Genomic DNA, 24,228 nt, shown 5'->3' with positions numbered 1-24,228 from the left:
CAATGAGGGTGGTAAAACACTGGAACGGGTTGCCCAGAGAGGTAGTGGAGGCCCCATCTCTGGAAGCATTCAAGGCCAGGTTGGATGGGGCTCTGAGCAACCTGATCCAGTAAAAGATGTCCCTGCTCACTGCAGGGGGGTTGGGCTAGATGACGTGTAAATGTCCCTTCCAACCTAAACCATTCTATGATTCTATGAATCCATGAACTGCTCCATAATTTTCCCCAGTACAGAGGTCAGGCTGACAGGCCTGTAGTTCTCTGTATCCTCTTTCTGGCCCTTGTTGTAGACGGGCACCACATTAGCAAGCCTCCAGTCATCTGGGACCTTCCCTGTTAAACAGGACTGCTGATAAATGATGGAGAGTGGCTTGGCAAGCTTCTCTGCTAGCTCCCTCAGTACTCGCAGGTGGATCTCATCTGGCTCCATAGACTTGTGAGTGTCCAGGTGGCACAGCAGGTCATTAACTGTTTCTTCCTGGATTATGGGAGGTTTATTCTGCTCTCTGTCCATGTCTTCCAGCCCAGGGGGCTGAATAGCCTGCAGATAACTGGTTGGATTATTAAAGACAGAGGTAAAGAAGGCATTAAGTATCTCAGCCTTTTCTTCATCCTTGGTGGCAATGTTCCCCCTTGCATCCAAAAAGGATGGAGATTCTCTTTGGCTCTTTTTGTTGTTGATGTATTTGTAAAACATTTTTTGTTATTTCTTAAAACAGTGGCCAGGTTGAGTTCTAGCTGGGCTTTTGCTTTTATAATTTTCTCTCTGTGTGACCTAACAAGATCCCTGTACTCTTCTTGAGTTGCCTGCCCCTTCTTCCAAAAGTGGTAAATTCTTTTTTTTCTGAGTCTCAGCAAAAACTCCCTGTTCAGCCAGGCTGGTCCTCTACCCTTCTGGTTTGTCTTAGAGCACATGAGGACAGCATGCTCCTGTGCCTCTAAGACTTCCTTGTTGAAGAAAGCCCAGCCTTCCTGGACCCCTTTTCCCTTCAGGACTGTCTCCCAAGGGACTCTCTCAACCAGTGACCTCAACAGGCCCGAAGTCTGTCCTCCAGAAGTCCATGGTAATGGTTTTGCTGACCCCACTCCTTACTTAGCCAAGAATCAAGAACTCTATCATTTCATGGTCACTAAGTCCAAGATGGCCTCCAACCACCACAAGTCAGGCCTGATTCTAATCAGGCAGAAGTATTATAAACTCTAAACTTTAGCTGATAAACCTGCCTGACCTCAAAGACGTGAAGTCTGTATGTAATAAATGAAAAATAACTGATTTTTTTTTTTTAACTGATAATACATGGCATAGAATTTGCATTGTACATCGCTTGTGATTAATAATTCTTCCACCTTTTGGAGCAGAAAAACCTACACAGCTTAAATTTCACGAATGCATTCTGGTTGTCTGTTTGGTGACACTCACATTTGACGTGCATTACAATGTCCCACTGGAAAGCATATGTGCACACACGTTTTGGATATATTTATTTCCTTTCTGATGTAGGCACCACCCTATCTCTGAGGACAAACAATTAATTAATAGACAGCTTGTTCAAACAAAGTGCTTTTAAAGTGCTTCCTCTATTGTATTTCTTTATAGCTTATCAATTTGATCCTTTTTGACCACCAGTGGGGCTCCACAGTAACCTTCCTCTCTCTTCTCTTCTGTCACCAGCAAGTAGCTGTCAAGAGGTAAAATGTTCAAATTGTTCCTAAAATAAAATAAAATAAAACATCTTTTTATATAGACCTTTAGGGAAGTATTTTTTGGCTGCTCTGTTTCTTTATTGCCTGGGGAAAAGCCTAGTTTCTAAAGATAGTGATGGACTGCTCACTATCAGCATTTTCTTAAAGAAAAAGAAAGGAAAAAAAAAAGAACCATGACACTGCAGTAGATAGATGATATCAAACCCCTCTGCGATTAACTGGATGTAGAAGAAAATGAAATAGTAACCTAAGGAGACTATTTTTTTAAGTGATTTATACAGTGTATTAACCAGTGGGGAAGTCCTTTCTAGAAAAACCCTTTGGAGAAAGAACATGTACTCATATTGATGTTTGTTATAGTGTTGTAGTACATAAATATCCAAGCTGGCAAATACTGTACTAGGATTTCAGTTAATGAAATTATGCCATAAAATAACTGTTTCCTTTAATTCCCCATAGTTAGATGCCTTTATTTCATTTTTATAAAAATAAAAAATAAAAAAAATTGCAGAATCTTATTGTCTTACCCCATTAAGACCCTGTACTTTTAGGATACCTACAGCAATACCTGCTAAGGAGCAATAAATCAGATTCTGTACCTGATAATATTGATACCCTTCTCCCCTGCTATCAGTCTTTGTGTTTGTCAATGAATGCTACAGTGGCATCTTCTGGCATACAGAAGAATTAATTGCCTTCTCTCTGTGAAAGAACACTGACATTAAAAGGATAAGTTAAGAAACAAGCTCAAAGAACTGAAATAAAAAACACCTGCTGTTCTTCAATTATTCTTTTCAGACCAATCAAAACAGTAATGAATGATGAGAAATTAAAATCTAGTTCTTTGGTAAGTGGCCATTTGGGCATGAGAGTTTATGTGTGAGGCAATGGTTTCTAGGACTATTAGTATTCTAAATAATGACTTATAATTGTATCAGTTGACATAAGATGACAAATGGTAGTTAATTAGAAAAAGGAAGAGCAATAAAAAAGGAGGGAAAAAGCAATAGGTAGGAGTTACTGGAAGAGAAAAAAAATACGATTATTCTCTTTTTGAATCCATCTTTAATCACTTCCTTTTATATTTTATGACTTGCATTTCGTAGTAATTGCTACACAGTAAAATAAATTAATGTTTATGGATTTGGGGATAATGAGAGTTGTTAATGAACTGAATATTATATTTGATATTTTACTAGAAAACTACTTCATAACTTCATAAAAATCTTACTGAGTTCACAGATTTTATCACAATCTCTTTAATTATATATTATATTTTCCTTTTTTATTATATATGCTATGACATTATACATCACACATCTTGCTTAGTGCATTCAAAGAAGTGAATCTTGAGAAGCATAAGCAGCAACTTCCACAGTCCACTGAGAGCATTAAAGTACGATCGCTGGCAGCTCAGTCCTGGGCTGTTGTCATTCAGTACAGGTCATGAGAAGTTAACATTTATTTCTAGCATCTACTGATTTTTTTCCCTTTTCTGTGGAAGTTGTTAACAAAGGTGTGAATCATGGGGCCATTTTTCACAACACGAAGCTACTGGGATTTTGGTAGTTGGTGATTGTCTCAAAAGAAATAGTCCTGAATCTATTAAAAATACTTGGCATAGGAATGGGGGCAGCTGAAGTCCTGACTGTACATAAGCAAATCTAAAAGCAAAATGTTTTCTCTGATTTTTACTTTTTAAAATCTGATCGGATTAAAAGTAAATTAAAATAAGTATTCATGGAGCAATATGCTTGTTAACTTACTGCAGATAGAGTTGTAAAAAACCTAACAGTTTTTGCTATCTGACAAGCCAAACCTTCCAAAAGTTTGCTCTTTCTGTAGTGTGAGTACAGCAGTAGACTCCCAGTTGAGCCCAGAGGACTGTCCAGAATGCTGGCTCATGACCAGGGCTGGATTAAGCAGCAAGTGATTAAGTTGGGCTGATTACTTCTTCAACCTGTCATCTTGGCCCCACTTCCAAAAGTGATTCCCCCTTGATAAGTACAGAGGAGTCCCCTGTGGTACCTGACACACGCACCAGTGCCCACTGTGCTATTGCACTGGGTTTATGCGGCCAGACGTTGGCAGCAGGGGTCTGTGCAGAGAGGCTGGGGTTGACTCGTGCTGGACACAGGTGGCTCCAGTTGGATTCAGTGGACCCATCAAAGGACACAGCTAAGCCCCATCAGTCAAGATGGTGGTGCCTCAGTGAAAATGTATTTAAGAAAGGGCAAAATGCTGCCTGGCAGTATGGGAGGGAACGAAGGGGAAGGGAGGTGAACAACCCTGCGAACACCATGGTGAGAGAAGAAGGAGAGGGAGAAGGTACTCCAGGGCGCTGGTGCAGAAACTCTACTGCAGCCCATGCAGAGCACCATACTGCAGCTGATAACCACACTGCCCTGCGGAAGATCCCATGCTGGAGCAGGTGGATGTGCCCTGAAGGGAGCTCCAGCTTGTGGAGAGGAGCCTGTGCTGGAGCAGTCTTATCCTGAAGGTCTGCAGGCCACGGAGAGGATCCACGCTGGAGCACAGAAGAAAATGTGAGGAGGAAGGAGCAGCAGAGAGGAGCTGTTATGGACTGCAACCCCTACTCCCTGTCACCCCTGCACCACTCAGTGGCAGGAGGAGGTAAAGGCACTGGGAATGAAGCAGTGAAGTTGAGTGAAAAAGGGCAGGTGATGGGGGAAAGCGTTTTTAGTTTTGTGTTTGTTTCTTAGCATATGACTCTATTTTAATTGGCAAGAAATTAAATTAATTTTCCCCAAGTTGAGTCTTTTTTTTCACCAGTGATTGTAACTGGTAAGTGATTTCCCTGTCTTTATCTCAACATGTGAAATTTTTCACCTTATATTTTTTTTTTACCATTTGTTGAGGAGGTGGAGTGAGAGAGCATCTGGGTGGGTATCTGACAACCAGCCAAATCAACCCACTACACCTACACTAACATATATCATAAGCACATTCATTTTGCATTAAAGTGTCAGTCTCTAAACAGTTATGGGGTGGTTCAACTATACTGGCTAGAGGAGATACAGCTCCAGAGGATGGGCAAGGTGGGAAGCAGAGGCCACCTCCTTAGCTAAATCAATCTGCAAACAATAGTCAGTGCTCTTAGTTTGCCTGTATTTAAGGTGTGTCTAAGTGTCTTGTGTGTATAAGCATCTTGCGTGTCCAAGTCTTGGAACAACCAGAGACCAGCATATTGTAAACTAGAAGCCTATTCAAGTTCCTTATTATCTTCATTTAAATATATGAGCATTCATGTTTAATTATTGAATATAAAATCCCTGATGTGCACTTTTAACTAGCCAACACTTAACAAACCATAAATGTTTTAATTAATCTCAAGTACTTCTGCAAGTCACAATGTATGATCAATATTTTTGTTTATAACTAGCTTTTGCTGAACAATTTGATTAGGAAACCTTCACCTTAATTAATAGTTGCTGCTTTCTTTTTGTTAACAACTGAATTTGTTTATGTAAGGTATCAACACAACCTATACTAAGTGATTGTTTTGCAGCTATTTAGCTTATATGTAGCTTCTTCCTTTAAGAACAACTGTCATATTCAGGTTTTGCTTCCTGATATTTCAGAAATAGTATTTTCTTAACAGCCAGCTGTTGCCACTCTGTCTAACAACTGACATATTTTCCAAATGTCACTACTGCAATCCATAAGACTCTCTTAAGGGTGATATGCTTTTTATATCACTATCACCTGTGCAAGTGTCCCAAACTGTGTTTCTCACATCCTAAAGGTGGTCACAGGATCCACCCTCTGGCCTTGGAGCCAGAGTCTTACACATGTCAGCATTTCTATTTAAGCCTATAAATGTTGGAAAAAAAATGAAAAATGGTACTACAGTAAAGGTAGTGAATAAGGACGTTTCTGCCTATTTCTCATACAACATTCTCTATTCAGACTTGTCATTCAGACATTTCAGTCAGACTTTTTCCTCAAAAAATTCCTTTCTTCAGGACTAGTTTCTTATTCTTATGCATTCTACCACCTTTTGTCAAGGTTACATTCTTGCTTCCTCGGGTTGGGTCTCAGAGACCTTTTGGTCCTGAATTAAAATGGCATTGATTGACTCATGTCCATAATGCTTAGGACATTATTGATAATAAAATAAAAAGAAAGGGTCCAGGCCCTTCCCGGAAACCTGGTACACCTTTCCATATAATCTGTCCATACTCACAGTGTTCATGACAAGCCCAAATCGTATGTCTGGTGGAGAAATGTACCGGTTAGTCAGGGTGCCCTTAGTTTAATATTGTGCTATAAAAGCAGTTACTTGGGGATGACTACATGCAACATACCCTTGAGAAAGTAAGCCAAATGGGAGAAAAGATCCACATTTCAGAAACCTAATGGGTTTGACATAAAAAATACTAATGACTATATGGTGCCACAAAGGACGCCTTTGATGAAGTCTGTGTCTGTTGATCTGTGGCATAACCCTCTGTTTCTGCAACTGGGTAAATGACAATGAAGCAGAAGATTTTGCCTTCCTTAAGCATATGTCCTGGCCCTGAGTAGAATCTGCTTAATCAGCCTCCAAGTAAGAAAAATTACTCATGTTTAGCATGTCTAATCTTACTGCTACTGGCCAACATCTGGCAGAGAGTTGTTCTAGTTAGCCAATCTTTTAAAATACAAAGAGCAGAATTTGTCTCCAGATTCACTTACCTAAATGTAGGTATCTACAATACAAGGTTTAATGTGAGTTAGCTCCTTCTATAGTCACTGGAAACACAGTTCATACAGTAAAAAGAAACTAGTGAGCACATACTGAAACAGACTTCTGAAATGATCTGCTAAAGTGACAGCATGCCTAGGCAACTGAGTCCCACCCCTACTATTAGGTCTCTGATCTAGAGGGGAATTCTTCCAAGATGATCAGGGGCACAAAGAATACTTTTTCCTTGCACTGTCTTTTCCATGCAGTAAAAAATGGTACGTGTGCCTATTAGCAGACTAATTCTAGAAGAGACATCACATTTGCACGCCAGATTGGAATTATACAGATGTCTAACCTCTTCCCTCTAGAAGAACAGAATAAAAAGGAAACTTGGTTGCTGCGTTGCAGATACATTGCTTCACAGAATACAGGTAATAACTGAGTGTTTTAAAATAGATACACTCTTCTTTGGGAAATTTTCACTGATTTTTTTTTTTTTAGATTCACACACATTTTGCAGATTTTAAGAAACAGATCTTACATAATCACATCTCCCATATAGATTATTTCTAAGGGAAAAAAAAAAAGTGTTAAGTTTCTGTAACAAACAGAAATTAATTAATTCTTTTTTATCTAAAAGTTAAAAAATGGTCTGAACATGAATTACCAAGAAGCAGATTATTCAAGGCATAGGAGTTATAATCATTAATAGTGGAAGACGCAAATATGAAATTAATCTAATTTAAGTCTCTGCACACGTTGTGAAGGGAACTCTCAGGAGATCACATACTTTGATCTTTTTAAAGAATATAATAAAGACTGGAGACACATGACAGGCAGAGGAACTACCTTTGATTATAAACTACATTTGAGTATACAGAAGTGTGACATTTATCATGGTTACAATGTGTTTAGAAAATAGATTGAAAGATAAAGGTCTGATGTGATTCACAATTTTGAAAAAGAAGCAGATTCCTTCATAAGCAGATTTAAAAGGTGTTTTACAGTTCCTTTTTAATTCAGTTAAATCATTCCTTTTTAATATAATCGTTGTGAAAATTTTGGTTTGTTATAGTATTAACATTTATTTTTCTAGGTTCCAAATCTAAAGAGAGAAACAGTTTTATCTAAAAAGATAAAACAGATAGCAAAACAATTTGATAACCAAACACACTGTGGGATTCACAGCCACTCCCACATCCTTTTGCACCAGTAAACGTTTTCTCCACCACAGATGATGGAAAAAAGGAATTTCTTCTCCTAGCAAATGATGCCTTTCAGAGAACGTGAATTCCATTTTACAGGTTGTATTTGCAAGTAACCCCTCTATTTTATGTTATAACAAATCACTAATGATCTTGACAATAAGGCTGTAAAGTATATTGAAAAATATTTAATCATTACCTAAAAATAAGCAAAATTAAATCAAAACCAGAGCAAGAGCAAAAGAGCCTAACGTAGGGAAGGACTTGTCTAACTAACTTTAGATATCTGTATGTGACCTACAGAAGCTTGAGTCCTTTTACTATGACTTAAGAGAAATAAGGATTGTAGGGCACAATTCTTACCATGCTAACAGAGATGCTTAATATATGCTTAATGAAATGTCCCCTCGCATGTGTATTCATTTCCAGTGACACATTTGTTTCCAGTGACTATAAAAGGAACCTGAATTTATTAGTTCAAGCACAGATGTTTACACTATAAATGGTTAACATGAAGAAAAATCCTATCCCTGTATCTGTTGTTATTAAAGATTACATTCTGAGGAAAACAAAGAAATGAACAGTAGTAAATAGCTGTCTTCCAACATTCACATTTTGATTTTGGGTGGTAAAAATGCAGGGTTTTTACTGTAACATTAAAGTACCTAACCTGATCATTTTAGGGAATTGTTACTGGAATGTGATAATCTTTTCAGACTTCATAGAGGTTAGCTTTTTATTTTTTTTCTCTCAAAATAATAAGAAGAGTTAATGTCTATCCAAAAGCCCCTGACGACTTTTTTTTTTTTTTTCTTTTTTACATTTTCTTTGAGGCTTTATGTCAGTAGAAATACACTAAAAGAATAAAAGTCATCAAAAGTGGATGATAAAAGCTATCACAGACAGTATGAGAAATGTAACATCAACCATGGGATGCTGCTCTTTATTTTTTTCCCCCCAAATAAGATTATATTAAAATACAGAGTAAAAATACAGAACAAGCCAAATTCCCAAAGCAAATATTCAGATCTTTGTTAATTTTATCTCTAATCCCAACCTTTCCAAAATGTGAACAACAGTTTAAAAATCAATTCATTTATGGTGGACTTGAAAGGTAAAACTCAAAACTATGAGTTAAAAAAAACCTCTTAGAAATAATAAAATCACATATGAGGCTGGTTAGAGACAAAAGTGACTCTTCAGAAGGTCTGTTTTTCAGAAATATCTTGACTTTTGGATCCTTATCTGAAGCAAAAACTCATAGGGTTTTTGTGTAATTGACATCACTTAGTGAAAGGGATTGATTTAAACACAATTGCTTGAAAAGAGCATATTTTTGTGGGAAAGCTCTTTTTTTTGTATAAAGGAAAATAATATAAATCTTCACTCATGGCATTCATGGAAGAACTTGATAGAGGAGTGAAGGCGGTTTGGATACAGTGATCAACTCAAGAGTTATAAAAAAAATCTTCTCTTCAGTTCCCCAGTACATTATTGTTGTAAAAAACACATTTCAAACAACACATTACAAATAATAAGAAATATTAATTCATTGAAATATAATAAATGAATAATTAAAAATATAATTAAAATATTATACTTTGGTTCAATGAAATAATACATTCAGTAAAAGGCTCCAATTTTTTGGTAACTTCAGAATTAGTGATATTATTATTATAAGGTAATTCCTGCTAAAATATAATTAGAACTTTGTAACTCCTACTAAAATCATTATGTGGTCTCTCTGGAAAATACAAGTCAGTAAAATAATGCCCACTGACTTCAGGAAGAACTTGATCGTAACTCATTTAAAATGTATTAGCTTTATTATTTTCCAATTAGCTAGACTTTCCATAAACAAGCAGTATATTTTGACTTGGTTTTGTGTAACTCAGATGCACATGCAAAAATAAATGCTATGTAACTTAATCTCGAGTAGATAAAGAATTTTAATATTTTGTAATAAAAATGCATAAAGGTGCACTGCTTTTTTTTAAGAGTTGGACACATCTTTTCATGATGAAACTGTCAAAGTTCTGATCTATGAGATATAAACCTTTTAAAAGTTGTTTTAGGACAACAAAGACCTAAACTGAGGTCAGATACTACTGAAGTGGTTGTTCTGTTTTTCCCTGATTAGTAAATCACACAACTTTGGTGATATCACATAACACATCAATAATGTTCTCATAGGCTAATATTAATTGGAAGGCTAGGGGTATCCCATTCTTCTTTCTCACAGGAAGACCGTCATAATCTGAGCTCTACTCTCTTTCCATTGCCTTTTGGGGAACTGAAAATCTTTTGGAAAGAAAGATTTATTGTAATCAGTACATCCCTGTGGAAAATTTACATTTCAATTACCCAGTATTTTCTTTCATCAAGAAGATACATATTATCAACACATATGAAGTTCAAAGATTTTTCTATATGCATGATCAAATGTTGGCACAGAAATACATAATGACATAAGTTACTGAAGCATAAACAAAGCTACAGTGATACACAAGTTCCAGTGATTTCCACAATAAAAAGAACTTCACCTGTGGACTCTTATGCTTAGACCTTCACCAGCCTATGAAGTTTTCAAAGGTAAAGTTGTTGGATATGTAATGACATGAAGCAGCGAGAGAAAAAAACAAAGCAATTCCATTTGAAACGCCATGTAAAAACTGAGAATAGTTACAAGACAACTTCTGTGTATCTTATTTTGCAAAAAGGTGTGACTTGCATATTCATATTACTCATGGGAAAAAACAAATGGTGACATTTCAATTTTGTTTCCTATTTCAAGATTATCAACTCTCTCTTGAACACAATCTTTTGTCAGGAGTCAAGATTTGTACATCTTGAGTGATGAATTTAACCTGAGTAATGGATTAAAGCTGTACTGTCAGATTGGATCGTTAATTCAAAAACAAATAAGGGGGATGTTTACATAAAATTTGCTGAGGGAATGCACACAGAGGCAAAAATAAAGTCAGCTAATATAAAATTTGGTACTTTTCAACAGTGCCTGGTATTAACATGTTACACTCAACAGGAAGATTGTTATGACAGAGCCTACCACAAACATAAACAAAGAAGCACAATTACTCTTCAAAGGCTTTAAGTGATCAAAAAGCATTTAACGAGCATACTTACTGGTCTAAAACACAGCACATCAGAGCAGCATAATTATTACAAATGACCTGTGTTAATAACATGAGGTTATATTTTTATGGGAATTGTCTTATAATAATACAACTAATTTTGAAGTTACCAGAAAATTGGAGCCTTTTACTGTATGTATTATTTATTTGAACCAATGTATAAATATTCACACTCACAGTTACCAGTAAAGAAACAAATATTCCAGCAAAGTATCAATGTATATTGCTTTCTCATTCATTCTTTTATATTTCCTGAGGAAAAGGAATAAGATAATAGATGTTATAGCTATTTATCTGGATAGAGAATGGCCTAAGTGCTTTCTTATTTCTACAGCAGTAGAAGGAAAGGAGCTAGTGCCACTCTTACGAAACTGTTAGTGTACAGCACCCGCCTGTTGAATGAATTCTGACTTACTACTTCTCGGCTTTTAGCAACTTTCAAAAAAACCCTCCTGCCTACTGCTTTATGCCTCCTGAACTTGAGCACAGAGGATATAATCTGGTATGTCCTTTTCTGATCTGGATTCTCCTGTGAAGTTTACAGCTCTTCAGGAGCTCCTTTTTATGGAATAATCAGAGAAATACAGAATATGGTATTGTGTGATCAAGGTATAATACAGATTGTGTATCACCTGAAATACCTTTAAACTAGTTGGCTGTATGTAGCAAAAAAGTTGGCATCCTGGAGGAGATAGTCACTTTCTGTGGTACTGGATTAATAAAAGGGTAATTTATCAGCCTGGACAATACTGGGCCTCCAATTAACAGGGCGGGAAGGAAAGTTCGTTATCTCTGTGGATTCATTCACTTCCTTCTAACTTTCGCTTCTCCCCAAGCAGGGGTATCCTTCAAGCTGTTTCCTTGGATAGTTAGGGGAAAATAACCCAAATTCTTCTGATTAGTCTTCCAGATATTTAGACATCTTTGAGCTGCTTGAACCAACAAGTTACATACTGATGAAGAATTAATACACTATTTGTTTGTTTCACCTAATTTTAGGCCAAAAAGCACAGAAGCAATCACAGAGGACCAGAAAGCCAATTACAGATTGTCCTGGTTTCAGCTGGGATAGAGTTAATTGTCTTTCTAGCAGCTGGAATAGTGCTGTGCTTTGGATTTAGAATGAGAAGAATGTTGAGAACACCCTGATGGTTTAGTTGTTGCTAACATTCAGTGTCAGTTCTAGCTAAACACAAAATGGTTAACCCATTCCACAAAACACAACGTAAAATCTCAGTATAAAAACAAGTGTTAAAAGTTAGTGTAATATTTAGACCAAATTTGGGGTTCAGAGCAAGAATTCTTTTCTAATTCATTTTTAATAGAACTGAGATTTTTTGAACTGAGTTTACATATAAACAGTGAAGTTATATAGTCCTTCCAAAGACACCTGAATAAGAACACATGACATTAACAATGACAGATTAAGAATACTCTTAGGTATAAACAAAATAAAACCTGAAATCTTACTTGAACATAAGGGATCTCTTCCTATACTGAGGTAATACAGGATAGAGACGAGAGTATAAAACAATATAACACATGGCAAACATCATAACATAAATTTTATTGCTTCCACTATCTGGCACATTCAACCAGTCTTCTTAAGTCTTTGAATCCTGAGACACAGATAGAAGAAATCTAATGAGAAGCCCTTCACATCACTTCCACGATGGTTTGGACCTCAGTGCTTTACTTTTGGAGCTGAAGATGGTGAATGGCATAGAAATAGCTGAAGAGGTTGCTCAGAGCACACAGGAACAAATTAACTGTGTTACCTGATACTGATACCATACCAGACCACGAACCCAATACAGTTGGTAATTTAAAAGACTGAAAGTACAACTTGCAGAGTTGTCTATTTATTAATCTTTGTCTTCTTTGTTTAAGGAAAGGGGCCATGAACTGTGCAAGACACTCTAGTTTTGGACTTCATTTCTATTACTTTAATATGATTTACCTTCTGAGACAAAGACAGTGGCCTTCTACTACACTGGGATACAGGTGTGCTCAAAGACCTGAGTCAATAACAAGCCTATTGTTAAATAGCTGTGGTAGAAGCATTTCAATATTTTGATGAAAATCAGCAGATCCAGACTGGAATTTTCAAATACAAACCCCTAAAAAATACTTCAGGGCAATATCAGGTTATAAAAGGAATTATTGTTCATTAAAATGTTTAATCTATTTTATTTGTATACATATATTTTTAAATTTGCTTCCTAATGAGTTAAAACAGAGATAAAGACTGTTTTAAGATTAAATGGTATAATTTTTTAAGATGTTTAAAAGTAATCCAGGGACTGTTCATTCAGCATCTGGCAGTCTGTGTGGTTGTTACATCACTTCCACTTCAGAAAGTGAATCCCCATTCCTCATATTCAACTCCTTCAGTGAATCTATCTCAAACTAGCCTTGTGATGATTAATTTAAGTCCCATGTGCCTAATGCCAGATGGATTTTTAAAACAAACACGGTTCAAGATAAATGCCATCATTTTGCCACATTTGCTTTTGCTGCCTAAACTAGCCTTTTCCTCTTCTTGTGTCCCAGTCAAGCACTTTGAATGAACATTACCTCAGTGAAATCACGTGTTATAGTACAGCTAAGATTTGCACTCAGGCTAGTTATTTTGTTCAGTGAACAGTAACTGTTCAATTCCAGCACATCTAGGGTAGGAATGACTGATGACCCAACCGAGAGAAGCAGCTGTACAAATGAGGGGAACCATGATTGCTGTTGCCATTGTACATTCTTCTAATTCCACCTGTTCATGTGAATTGGTATTACTGAATTGATATTACTCTTATTCTAATTTAAGAAAAGACTGCCCTGCCCTGGGTAGGCCTGCCAGTGGTGAGAAGCAAGAAGGAAAAGCCTCTACAGAATTTGCACATTTCCAGGTATAGCAGCTAGTGACGTTGGCTCTCCTTGAATTAGGGAGGCGAAATGAAGTTTCACACATGTGCCAGCTTTAAGTAGCTTTGGTCACAGAAGACGCCATCAGAATCAGATTTAAAATAAAAAAAAAAAAAAAAAAAGAAAAAAGTAACTACTGAAGGGGGTGAAGGAGCAGAAAGAGTAGAAAGGATGTTCGAGACTTGAGATTGCAGTATAACATCAGATAAAAGACACAGACTGGTTATTTGAATCACAGTGCCCTCTTTTTATATGGACCTCACAACATAAAGCCTTCTCCAAGTTATTCTCCCTCTATCACATAGTCTGAACAAGAAAAAAATAATAATAATCTACAGATTAAGTAGTCCTAGAAATAAAGCATTTTGGAGACTTTTTTCCTCAGACAGGATGAATGTAAGGTGAGATAAAAATCAAACAAGTGAGAGACAAGATTTGTCTGTATATACCTGAAGCACAAAGACACCCTTTCTACTTACATGAGCGCTGAACTAGGAGATCTCTGGCTGCAGTAAAGAAACACCCGTGCTGCGTGTTAACATGAGAAAAGAAAGACAAAGCAGTGGTAGAGCACTTCCCAGGGAATTAATGGTCCTGTTAAAAGTCTTATGAGAATTTTGATAGATTGTATTGAGTAACTCAGAGGAGAGATATCAGGATTAGTCCTTCCTCACAGAACTATATGAAAACAGATTCAAGTCAATATGTAGGTGGTAAGTGTTTGTTGTTATTGCTTCTTGCATTCTGCAGGGTTTTTTGAGGAGGTAATTCATTGTGACGCATGAAATAGTCCTGTGGGACCTCCTGGGTTAGAGTAGAATAAAACTAGCAAATGAAGTGTCAAGACTTTATACTACTGTTTATTTTATACATTTAAGTACACTATCCTTTCTAGTACCACTCTTTCAAATAACTGCACCAAGTTGCTATATTTTAAAAGTACTCATGAAGAGAAAAGTAGCCAGCACAACTGTAGGGTTTTGAAACATTGAATGCAATGTAAGGATTAACTGTTTGACATGAAAACCAGATTTTTTCAAAATACAGCATAATTTAAGCACTAGTGTAATGCTAGGGCTATCACTTCTGAGTCATATAAATAACAAATCTCTTCATTGGCCTAACAAAGCCTAAAGCCTGTCACCACACATTTCTGTGTCTCCAGTACTAAGTGAAAACAATTCTTACAAGACTGAGTGCAGAAATGTGATCTTTGACTTCAGAGGCTATGCGTTCACATAAAATTGCTAGAGGCTTATGTTGGCAGAAACATATCTTCTCCCTTCTCCTCTTCCTCTGTGCCTTCCAGATCTGAGAATCATACACATGTTTAGAAACCAATGACACGGCCTCAGAAAAAAGTGGATGTGTCTTTACACTGCTTATTTTTATACAAAACAATGTACTTAAAAGGGCTACCTCTGGATCATACTTTATCAGTTTATTTAGATTATGAATTTGTTGCAGACAAGATCATTTCCTTGGTGAAAATGTCTGGAACAGCTAACAAATAGGAGCCCAGGCTTTGGCTAGGACCTCCAGACTCTATTATAATACAAAATAGTTAGCAATTCCCCTTTCTTTCCTGACTGATTATGAGAGAATGCAATGTTTCCCAGAAGAAAAAAATTGTAAAAGTTTCTTTGGTGGGGAAAAAATAATACTATCATCTGTATGCCTCCATATGCCTCCATATATCAAGAGTATGAAGTAAAATGAACTACTCGTGTGCATAATGAATACAGTTAAAGTGAGTATGTTACTAAACTCCATAAATGATCATTTTACACCAGATTCAATGTGACACATTAAAAATAAATACTTATGAGATAACTTATCTGTTGTGCAAGTCATAACTCTTTTTTGAGCTTCAGAAGTCCTAAGTGCATTATAAAGTCTTATAATAACGCTTATCTACTACAAGAAAGTATCTCATTTCTGGAGTTTATTAAAACTTCTTGAAAGTTTTTTTGTCAACATTTTTACTTAAATTTCTTCTTAGACAAAATAACTGTAACGAGTATGTGTTTAAAACTGTAACACTAAAAGTTGACTTTACATTCACACACTGAAACCATTTGGTGCTTCAGTTCAATCTTGGTGTCATTGGTGTCTTTTATATGTATACTGTCACCCATTTATCAATATAGTTGGAAGAGTCAGTCTCTGTACTATAGAGAAAGAGGAGTGTGACCCATATTTATGGGGTTTTTTGCCTTACCTTATTTCTGTCTTTTATTTGCATGGTTTTCTTACTGTTTTTCACAAATTGAAAGTTAACAACAATGAAAGACTAGGCCACTGATATTTCTAACATGTAATTTTTCTTCTGCTATGATTCCTAAGTTGCTATGTAGGTATTGGCCAACTGAGTCTATTGTGTCTCTACCTGTCCAGTTCTACTGCGGCTGAGGTCTATTTTTCAGTTTAAAAATGTGGTCATGTTACACTGATAAGCTAGTGTTTCATAATGCAGAAAAGCAGCATGGAACGATGGAAAACCTGAACAATGGTCTGTTATATGCCAGAAGGAATAAAGTAAAATTGTACAGGTGTACAGCAATTCCTGACCCTGACTTCTGAGTAAGATTACAAATGTTTGCAGATCAGAAGCTTATGAAAGGTTTGAAGAAATCTAACTGTTCAACCTTGTTCACACTACGTGTGTTTTTTTTTTTCTTTTTTGTATCAGTTCACTCAGGACTTCAAATGTATTTTTTTTTTTCTTTTTCGTATCAGTTCACTCAGGACTTCAAATGCAAGTTTCTATATAAAAAATCAAGTTTGTTTGGTCTTCCATGACATATGTGATAAAATACAAACCATACCTAACCACAAAAGAGTACTCATGCATTTCTGACTATTTGTATGCAACTAAAAATATCAGGATGAACAAAAAAAAAAAAAAAAAAAGCACTAAAACTAACAAGGTAGCATTGTGGATCAAACATACTGCAGTCAGCCTCTAAATTTAGCTGAAGTTAAGTCATGCTTTTCAAAGTTCAGTGAGCAATATCACCAGAGTAAATCTAGCTTTTTAGTTTAAAAATGGGGCGTTCAGGATATGACTTAGCTTGAAATTCATACTAGTCACCTGAAGCTAAGAAAATGTCACCAGCTTAAATCATGATGTTTATATTTTAAATTTTAATTCTAGTTCCTCATGCAAAATCATAAATCTTGATAATTTTGTTTCCTAAGATAAGATTTTTTTTTTCACTTTCAATTTCACTTTAAATTCCTAAAGTCCTACTTATATATCACAATGATGAAAAAGAAGGATTGTTCAAGCTGTTTCATTTATCTTAAATATACACTTAGGTGATTTCTGAAGAAAAGTATTTTCCTGATGTATACTGTAACAGAATTCTTACTAATTGGAATGTTTTAACAGTTCTGTTGGACAGAAAGTCTATGTGAGTAAACATGCGTGATAATCCAGAACAAAGTACTCTTGTCTAAGACTCTTTCTGGTATATATTCAAGACTTTTTAAAGTGCATTACAAATACTAAATGCATGCTAGCATAAATCCGTAAAATCCTAACAGCTCATTGAAAGTACTAGTAACTCAAGATACATGCACAAGTCATAATAGTGAACACTATGGACTCATATTTTTGTTAAGTAATATCAAATGAAACAGCATTACATGTAAACTGCAGTATGCCTAATGCATAGTTTATAATTCTAGAGATATCTAATACATGTAATATAAAGATAATATGAAGGCTAATTATATTTTTGACATTTTGAAAAGATTACACTAAATATATCAGTATGAAGAGAATTCTAATACAGTAGGAGAGGGTGAAACAAAATGTACTATTCTCGCAGTTCTTTTGTCATTTAATACTTGTTTAATAGCCCTAGTCATATTCCAAGACTATTTTACAGTCTTTCCATACCATAGAGTGTCATTATCAAATAGGTATAATATATCCAGTATTACAAAGTACATCTATTTTTAAATATTTGATCTCTAGCTTCTTTTTTGAAAGTTAAATCTTCAAAGGCACTCTCAGGAAGTGTCAAAATCTTTTTGCAGATCTACTAAAATCTCATCTAGAGAAGCTGTAGCAGGACTTGAAAATGTATAGACTAAGTATCAGTGCAACAGCATCTTAGGTTGAATCCAAACTGACCTGCTAAGGCATGCCCCGTGATGCTCAGAATGTAATTTCTCCAGTTATTCAAATCAGAACTGGGCAAGCACACACTGCAGATTCTCTATGGCCACATTTCTAAGTTACCTTTTCACTATCAAGTCAAGAAGGACCTGGCATTCTCATCTAAACTCGGAAACTTGGAGGATACTCAAATTCAATAACTATAGATAAATTCAGGGATTGACACCAACCTTGACTTCTAATTTATTAGTATTGAATTTTGCAATGCAAAATGCAGAAAAATGACAAAAAATGCAAAATGCAGAAATGCTATTTTGATGATACCAGGTATCTATTCCCAACATCTCTACCTATATTTTTACACTGTTCCATGCCACTGGAGTGCACAAACAAATGATTTTTTGAGGAAAATTTTTACAAATGTGATTCAGAAAAAAAAAAAACCCAAAACCAACAACAAAACAAAATCAAAAACCAAAACCAGTAAGAAAAGCAGAAAGAAGTGTAACAAGTAATAGTGTCATCGACATTGAGTGGGTTACAGCACATTGGTTCCAATAGTGCTCCATTAAATTCAACTACCACAACTAAACCTTATATTTTCCAATAGTTCCATGAAAAATCAGAACAATTTCTCTGATTAACTGCCAAACCTTTTATGTTTCAGTAGTTACACGCAGGGACATGTCATTGTAATACCTTTTATTTGACTAAAATACTGTGTTGAGGTCAGTCTACATTACGCCGAATGTGTATTAACATGTCATACCATGCTCACAGAAATCTTATCCCATCCCTACAAATCTCGAAAACATTATACAGACAACTTTTCCACACCTTTTCCCAGATAATTCAGTAGTATTTCTTAGTGGAAAATATGCCAATTCACTGTTTAAATGCATGAAGGAAACAGAATCATGGACTTACATTCTGTAATTGTCAGGACTCTTTTGACTTCTCCACTTCCCGATCCTCCGCAACCATCTTCATCATCACAATCTCCACTGATTTGTTCATCTACACCTCCACCACTGCCTGTTTGTTGGAGATCCCATTTATCATATTTAGGAAATGATTTGCCCTGCAATAGCTGAAGACAAGATATAGTATGCAAGTTAGCAGTACAGATGGATAACTTCAGTGAATACCCAAAATTTCATATATGTCTCTCTAGTAATTATCTGATTTAAAAAGAAAGCTCCAGGATCCACAGAATGAGGATTCTCATTTTTTTTCCCCTGAATTACAGCCAGATTTAAGAGAGTGATATCTGGAAATATATACTTAATTTTTAATTTAAAAATAATATAAAATGTCTGTGTCTTTATTGCTACGTAAAAAAAGATCAGACACAAATTCCTGGCCCAGAGACTAAGTGGATACAGACATGTCCTCACTCCTTCAGGTTAATCCCCTTTTAAGCAGACAGGCAGCATCCACGTTACATAGCAACTGGCCCTGGATCTTTTCAAGACCAGTGTGGTGTCTACAAGGCCTTAAGATACAATTATTGTTTGTGTGGATTTTTCAGTTTGAAATATCTGGAATAGTATGAGACCTGTGCTGCAGCTCTGTATTGGTGAATCCAAAACTTAAATGTTCTGTGCTCTGGGTGTGTCACATGGGTATCTGGTAGAAGCTGAAGGAAAATGTGAGTTTGGACAATATCGAATGCCTGACCAGGGAGCAGCATACCGAGATTGAGCCAGTGCTAGCCTGGAGAGAACTATTTCCCAAATCACGTTCAGGCATTGTTTTGAGAGAACTAATAAGGATGACCTAAAAAAAAGCAAAGGGGTAGCTGATACTGGTCTAAGAAGTGTAGGTGATTCAGGTCCAGTACACAAGCTTGTTCTCTGGCTTCTTTTTATCTATCACAGTAGACATGGCCAATGATGTCAGATAGTCTACAAGACAGCAGGTGGAGATCTCAAAGTTTACCTCATTTCTCCGTTCTGTTGAGCAGAGCTGAGCAATCACCAGAACAATGTTCATCTCTCTCATTTATCAAATGTACAAATGCTGTCAACCAGCTTTTTAAATACTAAGTGGTAGGACTGTCATACATACATGCACAATGTGCCCTCTGCCCCATCCAGATTCAGTTCAGTTTACATATCAGACAGATAAAAGCTTCATAAGATCTAAAGAAAAGGGTTCTTACAAATGTTAAGAATTCTTACAAATTTAGTCCAAAATACCACCTGGTGCAGGCTTGTGCATTGCACTTGCTTCAATCTGGCAAGACTTCTTCATGCTGGCCAAAACTTTGCTGGCTCAGATTCTTTAATTTAATAATCAGATGTTTTTTCTCCTGAAAGTAGCTACTAATTAGTCTGAAACAGACTCAGCTTTTTTATACTTTCTTTTTTGTTCAAACAAGATACTGGGTTCATATTTTTGGACAATACGCTCAGTTTACTTACAAAGTATGGAGTCACTTCCCAGACTACTTGGTCTGTTAAGCGCTGTACAGTGCCCAGCAAGAATATTTTAGTCACTACTACAAAGACATCACTCAGATAAATCTCAGCAACTTTATAAAAGCCACTTGCAACACTGTATGAGAACAGGAGAATGTCATTCACCACTGAATCAGCAGAGCCAATTTATGCAGTGCTTTTCATTCAAGAGTTTTATTACACAGTTATATGCTACCTGAATGACAAGATACCTAGCTAAGACAAAAAAGTTCCTTTGTATAGCTACCTTGCTCATTGTGTAATCCATGCCATACTTGTGCCAACATAGTATTTATGGAAAAAAAAACCCACAGCCAGTTTAATGTACTACACCCAGGTAAATGGGACATGTTTCTTATTTTCTTGGCCCAGTTCAAATCATGATACAGATCCAAAGCCAGCTGTATGATAGGGTACTCTTTATCCCTGAGTTCTGTGGCATAAATGTGGGAATGAACCTCCAGCACGACAAATTTTCAAACAAGAGTTGCTGCCAAAATTTCCATAGTATAGAGCCACTTATATATACATTTTTTCAGCCTGAGAACATGCATCCCCCTACACATTCTGTAGCTCTGTCTCAGTCTTAAAAATGTATAGGCTTAATAAGTTCTTTATATTTTGCTGCTTCTCTAAATTTCAGCCCAAAGTAGTTATGTTCTCTTTCCTTTTTTTTTTCCTTTCTATTTTGTGTGTGTTATTGACTTATGACTAGAAATCTGGAAACCCAGATCATCCCATTAGACTGCTTTAAATGTAAGTTCAACATTGAAAAATTGTTCTTCAACTTTTTCAAACTTTACACTGTACTTGAAAGAATAGAGATTAAGAAATGAACAAACTCATTTGTAATTTGGATTCTGTTATTCTCCTCAGTCTCCTTAATTGTACAAGAAATATTGTCTCCATATAAATTCACAAATCTAAGTGCTGGTTCTATACTAAGCATGGCTTAGATCTAATATAAATTCTTTATTAAATTTATATAGTATCCATGTAGTTCTTCAAAGCCAGCTTGATTCACATTAGAAATTAAGATAAAGGGCATTTAAAATGATTTTTCTGTTGTGCTGCAATTTTTAAAAGCTGTGTCATCTTTCAGCACATGGGGACTGCGCGTTTAAGATTTCCTTCTTGAAGAATGTCCTTTGCTCTTCAGGACTCTGTCAACCAGGCTCCTAAACAATCCAAAACCTGCCTTCTGGAAGTCCAAGGTAGCAGTTCTGCTGGCCCCCCTCCTTACTTCTCCAAGAACTGAAAACTATCATTTCGTGATCACAGTGCCCAAGATGGCCTCCAGCCACCACATCACCCACAAGCCCGTTTCTGTTTGCAAACAACAGGTCTAGTGGGGCGCCTTACCTGGTTGGCTTACTCACCAGCTGTGTAAGGAAGTTATCTTCCACACACAAAAGGAACCTCCTAGACTGTTTCCTCTCTGCTGTATTTTATTTCTAGCAGACATCTGATAAGTTGAAGTTCCCCATGAGAACAAAGCCAAGCGGTCATGAGACTTCTCCCAGCTGCTTATGGAATATGCCTTTTCATCCTGGTTGGGTGGTCTATAACAGACTCCCACCATGATATCTGCCTCGTTGGCCTTTTCCCTGATTCTTACCCATAAACACTCAAACCTATCATCATCGTCATTAAGCTCTAGACAATCAAAATATTCCCTAACACAAAGGGCTACCCCACTGCCTCTCCTTCCTTGCCTATCCCTTCTGAAGAGTTTATAGCCATCCATTGCAGCATTCCAGTTGCACGAGTCATCCCACCATGTTTCTGTGATGGTAACAAGGTCATAGTTTTCCTGCTGCACAATGGCTTCCAGCTCCTCCTGTTTGTTGCCCATGCTGCATGCATTGGTGTCAATGCACTTCAGTTGAGCTATTGATCCCACAACATGTTTTGGGGGAGAAACCCAGATGTGACCACTCTCAGGTGCTTCTGCAGTTTCTAACACATCCATAACCCTTGCGTCTTTGCTGCCACATGGATATCCATACCTTACCTCCACTGAGATGGCAGACCAAAGGACCTCACTAGCACACCGTCCCTCAAACATTGGCACGCCAATTTTGTGAAATTTCATCTTTTAGAATGAAAATACAAGTTTGCATGACAGAGGTTACACTGTTGTAATAAAGTACTTACAGGGTTCTGTAACTGTACAATTTGGTACTATGTAACATTTCAGTAAGAAAAAAGAATTGCTTACAGAAGCTACAAAGGCATCTATAAGGGTATTTGAGGCTTCCTGACAAATCTCAGCATATAATCGTAATTGGGAAAATTATCACTAAGAATATATGGTTGTTGTACAGACCTATAGGGTCTGGTAATTATTTCACATTATTTAAGATCTTTATGAATGACCTGAAAAGCAGTATAAATAACAAAATGGTAATGATAAACCTTCCAGTGCTACAAGAACCGGACAACTACTAAGTAACAAAGAGAAGTGACATATTGCCTAAGAAGATACCTCATCTGGTAAGCCAGGCAATAGAATGAATTTTTAAATACACAGTATAATAAAATACAAAAAAAAATGCAAATTTGCAAGTCTAAATATTGTATTACATGCATACTAGAAGATAAAATATTCTGTTCTGTAAAATAATTGTGGTTGTCCCGGATAGCCAGCAGACTATGAATTATCAAGACTAGTATTCTAGCCAAAGAATTTAATGGGATATCTTTGGGGACAGAAATAGGAATACTAAGTCAGATTAAGGATGTTATATTACTCCTAAATCCAGTTCTTGTTTCCTCCGTTCAGAAAGAATGGCACAGAAGTGAGTTCTACTACAGTGGTTAAAAAGGAACAAAAGAACCCTTTTTTTTTTAACAAATGAGCTCATCCTTTAGTGCACCAAAGAAACCCTAAAACATCTCATGAATTTATTTAACCAGTTTTGTAACCATCTACATGGCAAACACAGATTTGACAGATTTGTGTAGCAGGCCAAAGCATATGAAAATAGCAAATGAATCAAAACTTTTATTTATACATTTGAAGTGAATCAATCAAATCAATATTGTCAATATCATATATTAAAAAAATCGCAAGTGTTGCTCTATATCAAAACAACTTATTAACAGTTCTAGTTCATTTTTTTAAAAAAAAAAAGTATATGCTCTGGATCAAACAGTATTTCATTTTAAAACGCGAATTAATTCAGAGGTTCAAGGACAGGGTATGCAGGAGGTTAGACTGATAACCAAAATGGTCCTTTCTGGTTCTCAAAAATCTATGAATGCATGTAAGTAAATCTGGTTTAAATGAGAAGACTGGATTCTTTTTTGCTTTCCTGTGCTTACAGAAAGTTGCAAGTGATATCATGACTAATGAATGGTGAACAATGAAAGGCAAGGGAACTTATGTTTACACTATTGAAACTGATGTGATATTAGTTCTCTTTCAACAAAAATCTAGTATCCTATTTATTTATCTCACACATCATATACCTTCAGGGGGAACACTGATTTTCTACAAATTTTATTTTATTCTTTTTCAATAAAAATTTCTTGATGATAGTCTGTTGCAGTCAGTGTGAACTAAGCTCAGTCATAGTATTTCCTCTCTTTCATTTATATGCATATCATAAGTGCTTGTGAGGGAATCCCAAAGGAGCCCAGCAGTGAATCCAATTTACCTAATCAAAACAAACCTGGAAGAATAATTTCTAGAAGTATGACTATTTTGAACTCTTCCAAATGAGAGAAATAAACTATGCTAAAGTTTATTCCTCTGCTTAGAGTTACATACCTGAATACTTAAAAATACAGCATTTATCTATAGTGATCTCATTAAAAACTACTCACGCATCTGTAGGCCAGAATATCCTGCAGGGTTTAATTTCCAATAATGTGAAAGAACCTTAACAAAAATTTGTGTTCTACATTAGAAGTCCAGCTTATATTGGAGGCTTGTATTTAAATAACTAGTATTACAACTTGTT

The 24,228-nt window shown here is 36.1% G+C and overlaps 1 protein-coding gene across 1 annotated transcript in view; it reads right to left on the bottom strand.

Moving 5' to 3' along the window:
- Nucleotides 1-24,228, bottom strand: part of GPC5 (glypican 5) — a 633,859-nt gene that overhangs the window by 318,731 nt on the left and 290,900 nt on the right. The window contains exon 6 of the mRNA XM_009634595.1: nucleotides 18,726-18,888. Coding sequence (XP_009632890.1) covers nucleotides 18,726-18,888 — 163 coding nt within the window. The remainder of the gene's footprint in view (nucleotides 1-18,725; nucleotides 18,889-24,228) is intronic.

This window comes from Egretta garzetta, unplaced genomic scaffold (genome assembly GCF_000687185.1).
Source record: "Egretta garzetta isolate BGI_Z169 unplaced genomic scaffold, ASM68718v1 scaffold442, whole genome shotgun sequence".
Lineage (NCBI taxonomy): Eukaryota > Metazoa > Chordata > Aves > Pelecaniformes > Ardeidae > Egretta > Egretta garzetta.
This window is presented reverse-complemented; position numbering and strand designations above follow the sequence as displayed.